Raw genomic sequence first — 11,796 nt, 5'->3', positions numbered from 1 at the left:
GAGATGCCGCCGTCTCCCTTTGTTGCCCAGGCTGATCTCGAACTCCTGGGCTCAAGCGATCCTCCCGCCTCGGCTTCCAAAATGTTGGAATTATAGGCGTAAGCCATCACCCCCGGTGGGTTCAGCGTTTTTATCTACAAGAAAATATTTTGGTGAATGTTACATGTTTTCTAACGGCTACATAGAAAGGGGTTATCTTTATACACATAAGAAAAAAATGGCAACCTCAAGGAACACTTCAGGGGGCTTCAGACCCTGAGGGGTGGTCCTATTATACTAAATAAGTACATTTATTAATACAGTCTAGTCTGTAGCTTGCATTGAAGACTACGTTTCCCGGCGTGCAGCGTGCTGTCCGTAAGCATTACGTCCTCCATCGCGGGCGCGCAATGCACCTCGGGGATTGTAGTGTTCTGGTGGCCCAACGGTTTTTAACAGCCCGGGAAGCAACCACCGGAAGTGCCGGCCCTGAGAGGTGGAGTCGGGGTGGCCGCGGCGGCGGTTGCCAGGAGCCCGCGTTGCCGCTTGAGATCTGTAATATGGCGGGGAGGAGGAGGAGAAGGCGGCGGCGGACCGAGCTGCGCTCTGTCAGCACCATTTGAGCCATTCGCTTCCTGACAAGGCCCGTGGCGAGGGGAGAGGACCTGAAGGGGCCGTGGGGGATCAGGTGTGTGCATGAGGAGGGGGCTGGAGCCTCGGCGGGTCCGGGCTGAGAGGTGGTCTGGCGAGGCGAAATTGGCGCCCTGAGGAGTTGAGGGCGGGCTCTGTTGGGCACCCGGGACTCGAGCCCCGCCTGGAAAGGCGCCGGCTGTAGGGAGGCGGGACCCCGGGGGCAGCCAGCACCGGGCGCTGAGGTGATGTTCCGATGTCGGCCCCGCCTGGAGGGCCCTCGGTTTGGAGCCTTAAATCGGAGGAGCTGGAGGAGGTGGGCATGGGGCGCTGGGGAGAGGGCAGGGGCTTTTTCCTGGTAAATAAAACTAGGGCCAGAGCCGGAGAACACCATCGTGGTGATCAAATTTTGGGGGCCGTTTTTCTTCTCCCTCCCACGGTGCTGGAGAGAGAGGCTTCCCCGGGGTGTGCATTGGCCGTTTATGAGCCCCGGTTACCACAACCAAGGCCCTAGGAACGCTGCTTACTTCGCCTTTGCCACTCTGGGCATAAGCTTGAGGATAATAAAGTAACTGATTGCCCCTGGAGCTGCTAGATGATTCCCACCCTTTGATTCTATTCTGGTTACGAGCCAAGCTCCCTACCCCCAGTTTAGGCAAATGGCAGCCATCTCGAGATTGATTTGACGGGGAGAGGTCTAGAGACAGGGAAATGAGGAAGCCGTTGTCCCCTTTTCTATATTTTTCAATTTCATTTGAATCCTACGGGGAACCAAGCACTGTCGCTGCCCTCCAGGAATTCATACTCTACTGCTAAAAATCGTCATCATCATTATCCTCTTAATAAGAAAAGCAGTCCCCATTATTTGTCGCTTTCTGCGTGTTCTGCACTATGCTAATTGCCCTACATGCATTAGCTCATTGAATTCTTACAAGATTCCTTTGAGACGGATACCCTGATCATCCCTCTTTTACAGAGGAGGAAACAGGTGTGGAGATGGTAACTGGCTTGCCAAGAACTTGCAGCTAGCATGCATCTGAATAAGAAATCTTCCCCTTTACCGCTTCTACGCAAAGAAGTTTGCGTCTTTGGGGGAACTGATGGGCAAAGAAACGCTAGGTTCTGCAAAAAAAAAAAAAAAAAACAAAAAACAGGATCTGTTCTGTGTTACTTTTACCACTCCTTTCAGTGACATGTCTGGCAGAGCACGGGTAAGGAGCAGATAGGACCATGAGTCTATGGGGTTTGCAAAGAGGCTCATTTGGACAAGGGTCAGTGGTTCTCTATGGTATAAATGGAGAAGACAGGGCGTGTCTGAACCTGCTGTAGCTGACAAATTATTACTGGAAGTGGACCAGTGATGCCTGATGGCAAGGTATAGGGTAATAGATTTGTGGTTGGGGTAGCCTCGTAGTCAAGGCTCCCTTAAAATAAAACCTTGCTGACAGTGGTAATTGTAGTGTGAAAGGCATAGTGTCCTCTTGCTTAATCATGGGATATGGACTGCTCACTTCTTAAATGGTTGCCTTTGCAATTTAAGAGGTACGAGTTTCTCTGGGAATAGAGCCATGGTGAAATTTCCATTCTCTAAATTCCATTCTTTCTTGCTAGCTTTGGTGTATAGTCTGCCTTCTTTTTTTCTTCTGGTTTACATTATTGTTTGAGCTTATTATTATTCTTATTCATTTATTCAATACTTTTATCAAGTGCCTGCTGTGTGCTGATACTGTTCTGTATAATGGGGATTCAGTGAACAAGACTGAAAAGGTACCTGTACTTATGGCGCTTACATTTTGGTGGAGGAAGACAGACAAAAATCAAGGAAATAAACACGATAATTTCAGATAGTGGTAAGTGCTATGAAAATTGGGAAACAGCAGGGTAATGTGATAGTGTGATCAAGGCAGAGTTAATTTAGATGGGGTCATCAGGGACGCCTTCTCTGAGGAGGGGATATCCAAGCTGAGACTAAAGGATAGGAAGGATCCAGTCATGCTCTAAGGATCATCTAGTAATTTGTATAATCTCCATATTAGCACCATATTTGAATGAGTAATGCATTGTCATATGCTGTGTTGTGCTGTAATAATAATATAGTACTATATACATCTGCAAGATGTAGGACATACATGTACTATTTAAGGGATGTGATTAACTTTCTGAAACAATGAGGCATATCTCTATGATGTTGAAAGAAAAATAAAACTATGACCATAAAAGTATTAGATTTCCTTAATACTTTCCCTCACTTCTAAATTTGAATTTAATGCTTTGCTTGAGTATCCATAGAAGATATATTACTTTATTTGTATAATCTATTTACATTCTGTGTATTGCTGAATGCATGGCATGTATTAAAAAAATAAAATATTTGAGCAGAAATGGGGTTGTTAAGAAATAATGTGAGTTGAAACCTAGACTAAAAAAAGGCTATGCCTTAAGGCGTTGTATTGTTTTAACTTTTGCTTTTTTAAAATAAATAAAAGCTTGTAAAATAGTCTCACTCACACTGTAGAGAACCATTTGTTCGTCATTAGATTCCTACTTTGCATAGATGTAACACAAATAATTACAACTGAATAGTAGGAAGAAATTTTGTTCTTAAACTATGATTAAACTATTTAGTCAAAAATAGCATTATATCTTATTTTTAAATAACCTGATTGTAATTTTGACTATTTTTTTTCCCATTTCTCATTGCACTGTAATTTGTCCCTGATACTTTGGTGTACTGAATTTTTAAGTACTTTGAGGCCTACCAAGGACATATCCTATTTCATCTTTGCATATCCCACATCATTAATTGAATTTCCCTGCCCTCTCTTTTTTTTGTTAAGAAACCAATTCTTTTAAAATGAAGACATAAAGGAACATTATTGTATTATTCATACCCTTGCTGGTTATGATTCTGATAATGTCTTTTTATTTTCCCTTATTTATTTAAAGGAAACAGTGCCACACATAATGCTGTGCAAATAAGCAATCAATATTTAATGTTTGCTAAATGAATGAATATGATGCCTAATCCCTGCTGGTTACCTTGTATTTTCATAATCACAATTTCCCAGAAACTGTGAAATTACTGGGATTGTTTTAAGTAGTTTGGTGATGGTTCCAATTTTCAACAATAAAATATAATTAATATCAGAGCCAATAGATTTTCTGTTTTTTACCTCTGACTGAGTTGACTGGTGCCCATGGAGTCCAAGTATAGTGTTAAGATAGGCAAATTGAGGCAGGAGGATTGCTTGAGTCTGGGAGTTTGAGACTATAGTGCACTGTGATCGAACCTGTGAATAGTCACTGGAATCCAATTTGGGCAACATTGTGAGACCCTATCTCTTTAAAAAAAAAAAAAAAGTAACCTTTGAACTTCAAAATAGAAAATTTTTAAAAGTAAATATTCTTTGATTTAAGTAGGCTTTTTTACTACAGTGTTTCTACCTTTGTATGATATAGTTTTTCTTGTGTAGATAAGTCCTGTTAAAGAAAATATAATATCCTATTTTACAATCTGAAGTTAGTAAAGGTGTACAGAACTTAGTTTTCTTTAAGAAGGTTATGAATTCTTAGCTAAATTAATCCCATTTAAAGATTGATTTACATGCAATAATATTCAGAAATATTTAATATATCAAGGACATCTTAATTGGACAGGTTCTTGAGGTGAATTACCATACCCAAGAATTAGCTCCTGATTAGTAAGACAATTCTGGGAGGACCAGTTATAGGAATTGTGAATTATAGGGACTCTCTCATGCTCTGCAAAATCTGCCAAATAAGATCTGTTTTTCCCAGTACATTAAAAATAACATTTTTCTCTCTTGTAGTGTGACTGTGGGAAGATGGAGGAGTATGAGAAGTTCTGTGAAAAAAGTCTTTCCAGAATACAAGAAGCATCACTATCCACAGAGAGCTTTCTCCCTGCTCAGTCTGAAAGTATCTCACTTATTCGCTTTCATGGAGTGGCTATCCTTTCTCCACTGGTAAACTTGCTTTGTTTTTAAATAGTTTTTTTCTGTAGTGAACAACTAAAACAGTTCATGGAAAAACAAAAGAAAGGCTTATAAACATTCGAAGAGATGCCCTTATTTAGAATTAGAGAAATGCAAATGAATTAGCATTTTTTACTTACTATTATAGATTGACAAAGAGCTAACAGAACCTTGTGTTCCTTAGACTGTGGAGAAAATGCACTTTTTTTTTTTTTTTTTTGAGACGGAGTCTCGCTGTGTCTCCCAGGCTGGAGTGCAGTGGCCTGATCTCAGCTCACTGCAAGCTCCGCCTCCCGGGTTCACGCCATTCTCCCGCCTCAGCCTCCCAAGTAGCTGGGACTACAGGCGCCCGCCACCACACCCGGCTAGTTTTTTGTATTTTTAGTAGAGACGGGGTTTCACCATGTTAGCCAGGATAGTCTCGATCTCCTGACCTCGTGATCCACCCGCCTCGGCCTCCCAAAGTGCTGGGATTACAGGCTTGAGCCACCGCGCCCGGCCTGAAAATGCACTTTTAATGCACTTTTGCTAAGAGAATCAGTTTATTTTATTTCTAGATGAGAGTTTGGTAGAATTTAAAAGCATACATAGCCTTTGAGTCAGCAGTTCCATTTTTGGGTGTATCCTACAATTATACTCATACGTGAGCCTAAAGAAGTAAGTACACAGTTACATTAGCCTTGTTTAAAATAGCAAAGGTTGACGAACAACCTAAATGTCCATCAGTAGTGGAGTAGTTTAACTGTGGTCCATTTTATAAAATCTCTTACTTACCATTATAGTAAGGCAGATGTAAATGTTGAGGAATGGAAGGATCTTGATGATCTAGTGTAAAACACTGTGTGCAGCATGCTGTCAAGGGCAGTATAGAGTCATGATTTAGAGGTCCAGGCTGTGGACCAGGCACGGTGGCTCACATCTATAGTCCCAGTTATTTGAGAGGCTGGAAGGGAAAGGATTGCTTGTGACCAGGAATTCAAGACTAGCCTGGTTAACATAGTGAAACCTCATCTCTACAAAAACATTTTAAAAAATTAGGCAGGCGCGGTGACATGTGCCTGCAGTCCCAGCTACTCGAAGGCTAAGGTGGAAGGATTCCTTGAACCTAGGAGTTCCAGGCTACAGGGAGCCAGGTTTGCATTGTTGCCTGGGCTACAGAGCAAGACCCTGTCCCAAGAGAAGGAAAAAATCTCCAGCCTGGGCTACAGAGCAAGACCCTGTCCCAAAAGAAGGAAAAAAAGAAAAACAAAAGCCTAGGCTCTGGAGCCTTCTGGCCTGGTCCAAATCATTGCTTTGCTACTTACTTGCTGTGTAAACTTGTGGCCCATTTTCTTATTTGTTAAATGGGGATAAAATAGTGCCTATCTCATAAGGCTATTTTGAAGATTAAATGAATGCGTAGTTATAAAATGGTTAGAATACCACCTGGATCATAAGAGGTACCCAATATAAGTTAACCATTTGGGTTTTTTAAAGGATGGCTATTCCTTTTCTGGGGAGTGGTGAGAGAATATAGGATAATAGAGAAGACACTTCATCATATACCGTTTGATACTAATTCGATATTTTAAAATGTATATGACTTTATTTTAAATCACAAACTAATATTAGAAAAAAGTGAGCTTTAAATTTATGTTTTGGTATAACAGGAGTTAAGAGATTAATTTTAATTAATTTAATTGAATTTTTAAAGACACCAGAGCTAACTGCCAACTTTTTGTAATGAAACTTTCAAATATACAGCAAAATTGAAAGGATAGTGCAGTGACCCACCGTAGATTTACCATTAGATTAAACAATATTTAACATTTTTGTCATCTTTGCTTTATTGTGTTTGTGATTTTTATATACATGTATGTGTGTGTGTACATACATACATTTTAAAAAATTGCCTAGCTATTTGAAAACCACAAAGACCTAACACTGCTTCCCTAAATATTTTGGTATACATCTCTTAAAAATAAGGACATTCTCATATATAAAGCCCCAATACCATTATCACATCTTAAGAAAATTAATAATTTTTAATAATGTCTAATAATTCTGTTCATATTTAAATTTTTCCATTTGTGCTCAAAATGCCTTTTATAACTTTATTCCCCCAATCTGGATCCAAAGTTCATAATTAGTATTTGCTTGTTATGTTTCTTTATTTTAATCTAGAACAGTTCCTCTACGTCTTAAAAACAATTTTTTTTATTGGTTGGGCATGGTACCTCACGCCTGTAATCTCAGCACTTTGGGAGGCTGGGGTGGGTGTATTGCATTGCTTAATCCCCAGAGTTTGAGACCAGCCAGGGCAACGTGGTGAAATCTCATACCTACACAAAATACAAAAATCAGCCGGGTGTAGTGGCGTGCACCAGTAGTCTCAGCTGCTCTAGAGGCTGAGGTGGGAGGACCACTTGAGCCCAGGAGACTGAGGCTGCAGTGAGCCCTGATCATGCCACTGCACTGCAACCTGGGTGACAGAGTGAGATACTATCTTTTAAAAAAACCAAAACTGTGATACTAAATTTTTAAAGAGACCAGAGCTATTGTCTTGTAGAATTCCTTAGATCTTGGATTTGTCTCATCATTTCCTAATAGTGATATTTAACTTGTTTCTCTAGTCCCTGTAGTTCCTATGAACTGGAAGTGAAGTTTGATAAACAGGTTAAAAGATTTTTGGAATTCTTTGAAGATGGGGCTGGACGGGGTGGCTCATGAGTGTAATCCCAGCACATTGGGAGGCTGAGACCAGCCTGACCAACATGGCGAAACCCCTTGTCTACTAAAAATATAAAAATTAGCTGGGCATGACGGCGGTTGCCTGTAATCCCAGCTGTGCGGGAGGCTGAGGCAGGAAAATTGCTTGAACCCAGGAGGGATCAGGATTGCACCACTGTACTCTAACCTGAGACTCCATCTCAAAAACAAAAAAATAAATAATAAGGAATTCTTTGGAGATGATGCCCTACACTTCATACTAAATTAAATCAGAAGTTACATAATGTTTAGTTGCCCTCTATTAGTGATGTTTAGTTTGAACACTTGCTTACAGTAGTGACTGCCAGATGGCTCTTTAAAGTACGCATTTTCTCCTCTTGATTAGCAAGTAAATTGTATAATGATTCTTTGGTACCATGCATTAGGAAAAAGTTTTAAAACAACATATTTGCCAGCTATTTGATAACATATTGCTTGATTTAATGTGGACCAAAATGTCTGAGGCTTGTTGTATGGGGTCTATGACTCCATCTGTTAGTTATTTGTAAGCAAAATCTGATGTTTATGGACCTAATCCACATTTTTATGTTGTATTTGATAGGTGAATATTGCAACTTTTGAAATAATTTTTTAATGATATATTTTCTATTTGTGTAAGTCTACGATAAGTCTTGACTGTTAACAGTGACTTAATTTCCTAGGACTTAATAATTAAGATTGAAATCCATTATAAAGAGATACAATGCTTAGAAGCCTTCCATTTTTTAGGTACATTATATTTTTATCGGAAGGTAGAGTGAGGTGAAAGAAAAGACGTGTTCTGATTTTGTAGGCAAATAATACATTATCTGTTTCTTTTATCATTAAACCTTTGGACATTTTTTGAGGCAGCAAAGAGTTAAATTGTGCACTGGTTAGAAAATTAAAAGTTGTAGAATCCAATTGACCCAGTAAAATAAGATACTGAACGTGGGCCAGGCGCGGTGGCTCACACCTGTAATCCCAGCACTTTGGGAGGCCGAGGTGGGCGAATCACAAGGTCAGGAGTTCGAGACCAGCCTGACCAACATGGTGAAACCCCATCTCTACTAAAAATACAAAAATTAGCTGGGTGTGGTGGTGCATGCCTGTAATCCCAGCTACTCAGGAGGCTGAGGCAGGAGAATTGCTTGAACCCAGGAGGCAGAGGTTGCAGTGAGCCGAGATCGCACCACTACACTCCAGCCTGGGTGACAGAGCAAGACTCAGTCTCAAAAAAAAAAAAAAAAAGGATACTGAATGTGAAGTAATATTCAAGTCAGTATTCAAGTGAAGTAATAAAAAACTCAGCAGTGGCCAAAAGGGCTTTAATTTTATTTCTGTCATTTTAGAACATTTGATTAGTGAACAGACTTTTTTTCTTTTTAACTTTTTAATTGAAAATAATTTACACATAGCAAAATACACAGATCTGAAGTGTTAAAGTTCCATGAGTTTTGATATATGGCATACACATGTATAACTCACACCCACACAGGATATTTTCTTCACCATGGAAAGATCTCTAATGCCCCATCCCACTCAGTACCCAGACCACTGTTCTGATTTCTTTCACTGTAGATTAGTTTTGCCTGTTGCACATGTTTTTCATCTTTCTGATTCAGAACTTCCCAATTTTATGATATTTTTATCGTGGGAAATAATTACATTTTTATGATGTTTTGCAGCTTAACGTTGAGAAAAGAAAGGAAATGCAACAAGAAAAGCAGAAAGCACTTGATGTAGAAGCAAGAAAGCAGGTTAACAGGAAGAAAACTTTACTGACTCGTGTCCAGGAGATTCTTGACAATGTTCAGGTGTGTGATTTATGCTGTTTCAGTTATAATACAGAAATAATAAGATAAGCATTGATGATAATTTTTCTGAAATATATTTGCACTTAACTAATTACTAATGTACTTTACTGTTACGTTTGAGAAGCTTCATAATTTGTGATTTTCCATTTCAGTTACTCCAAAGAGAATGCACTTGCTTGTTAGTGTTGCCCAGTACTTGAATCAGAGGATATTTGCACAATGGAACCATACACTGAATATAATTGCTTATTGTTTGCATTTTGTGACTCTAAAAACATTGAATTCTCAGTGACAAAATGATAGAATTGGGCATTATTGGCCAAACTAATTAGACTATTGACTAAATTACCTTATTCTCATTCTTTGCTTAAGTAAATAACTGCCCCCAATTTTTTTTTGGTGAAAATTCTGCTCTTAGATACACAAAATGCAGTTTAGATACGTTGAATTGTTTAGATGCATCCTGTCTAAAAACTATTTAAACAACACATCTACACCTTGTGCAGTTATTTTTAGATTTGTATAAACAATTTGTTCTGACATGTGGATCATTTTGTACTAAAAAGAAAAACAAATGAATTAGATCGAACGAATAATTTCTACAACATGTAGGAGTGTTCTGCTGTGTAACATCTTTTTGTTTTTTCATAATCTTAAGAGTTTGTGGTTTGTCTGTATAATTCGTATTAGATGACACATGTATAATGAACCTTAAGGGTTCATTTCTCTGTTGGTAGTGTAAACCAAAGAAAATGACTGAGGCGAGTCTCAATCGATTTAGAGGTTTGTTTTGCCAAGGTTGAGGATGTGCCAAGGAAAAAGAGACAAAAGTTGCAGTAGGATCTGTGGCTTGTGCTTTTCCAAAAGAGGTTTTGAGGACTTCAGTATTTAAAGGGGAAAGAACAGCAGGAGGGGAAAGAGGAAAGAAAAAAAATGTAGGGTAGGTAGTGAGATAAGTGGTCACATTTTTGTGAGGTTTTGATTAGCACTCACTGAATCCACATGTCACATGTGAAAGGTAGGGGTAGAGGAACAGTCAGCTATGCATTCATCTCAAGCTCAATAAATCTGCATTTTACATAGGATAAAGTAAACAGAGTAGAGGAGAAGTCAAATATACATTTGTCTCCAAAGGGATGATTTCTAGTCATCTTTGGTCTTTGTCAGTATCTTGTCAGAGTGAGATTCAGCAGAACTCTGGGTTGGTGTAAAGATTTTGGGGCCTACAAGGAATTTCCTTGTGAGCAATTTGCAAGAGAGGCTACCTGGGTAGATAGGTGGCCTTCTATTTTGCAGCTATCTGTTTAGGAATAAAAGGAAAGCAGTTTTTGTGTGACTCAGTTCCTAAGCTTTACTTTTTCCTTTGACATGTGATTTTCCATTTCAGTTACTTGAAATCCCTATGTAATGAGTCTTTAGAATCTGATGAAAAAGTCAAAGGAATATATAGAAAGAGAACAATCTAGACACAGTCTGAGAGTTATAGTGACTCTCATTTGACATAGTTGAGTTTGGGGTCCTGAGATTTTATTTCCCTTTCACAGTAGTATATAGTGTGTGGGTAGTAGATTTCATTTTGCAGATTATAATTACTGTCCGTATTAAGTTTAAAAAATGGATTGAGTAGTGCTAATTTAACTATAAGAGGTGGGTTTTTTACTTACTAGATATTTCCTGTGATTGATACGAAAATGGCGTATCATTTTTGGTCCATTGAGGGAAGATAAAATACACTACTAATAAAATTGTTAAAAGAGCATATATAATGTTGAACTGTAATGAATTAATTACTCAGATAGGAAAATTTTATATAAAACAATTAGATTTCTGCTTCACCTGTAAAACGTAAGATTCTATGATAGAGTTTTTTCTTGTTGTTATTTAGCTTGTCTAACTAAAGGCTCATTTTAGTGACGTATAAACAACATAGCTTCCGAATATCACAAATGTGAAATATTTTATATAAGGAAATCATCTGTTTTACTTAAACCTGTGAACATGTTCATGGATTTCGTAAATATGCATCCTTTTTGTTTTATTTTGGTCCTGAGGCTGTGACTAAGTATGTCTTGTACTGTTGATTGCATAGTACCTGGAAACCTTTTTGCATCTTTTTTGTTTTATTTTGGTCCTGAGGTTGTGACTAAGTATGTCTTGTTGTACTGTGTATTGCATAGTACCTGGAAACCATTACCTGTCTTGGGATTTGTAAGGTAAAATAGGAGAGCCATGTGGTCTAGAAAAAAATAAGCACATACAAAACAACCAAAAAATATTGTAATATTCAGGCTTTTTTTGTTGTTGTTGAGACGGAGTCTCACTCTGTTGCCCAGGTTGGTGTGCAGTGACGTGATCTCGGCTCACTGCAAGCTCCGCTTCCTGGGTTCATGCCATTCTCCTGCTTCAGCCTCCCGAGTAGCTGGGACTACAGGCACCCACCACCAAGCCCAGCTAATTTTTTATATTTTTAGTAGAGATGGGGTTTCACCATGTTAGCCAGGATGATCTCGATCTCCTGACTTCATGATCCGCCCGCCTTGGCCTCCCAAAGTGCTGGGATTACACACGTGAGCCACCGCGCCGGGCCAATATTCAGGCTTTTGATGTCTATATTCACATGATAATACTATGATTTTTGCCAGTTTAAT

General features: G+C 39.1%; 1 protein-coding gene across 1 annotated transcript in view; it reads left to right on the top strand.

Annotated features, from left to right (window-relative positions):
- The first annotated feature begins 435 nt into the window (after positions 1-435).
- Positions 436-11,796, top strand: part of CCP110 (centriolar coiled-coil protein 110) — a 29,112-nt gene continuing 17,751 nt past the window's right edge. Inside the window, exons 1-3 of the mRNA XM_025371465.1 lie at positions 436-667; positions 4,440-4,595; positions 9,020-9,148. Of these exons, the coding sequence (XP_025227250.1) occupies positions 4,455-4,595; positions 9,020-9,148 (270 nt within the window). The 5' untranslated portion in view covers positions 436-667; positions 4,440-4,454. The remainder of the gene's footprint in view (positions 668-4,439; positions 4,596-9,019; positions 9,149-11,796) is intronic.

The sequence above is a fragment of the Theropithecus gelada genome, chromosome 20 (genome assembly GCF_003255815.1).
Source record: "Theropithecus gelada isolate Dixy chromosome 20, Tgel_1.0, whole genome shotgun sequence".
Classification (NCBI taxonomy): domain Eukaryota; kingdom Metazoa; phylum Chordata; class Mammalia; order Primates; family Cercopithecidae; genus Theropithecus; species Theropithecus gelada.
This window is presented reverse-complemented; position numbering and strand designations above follow the sequence as displayed.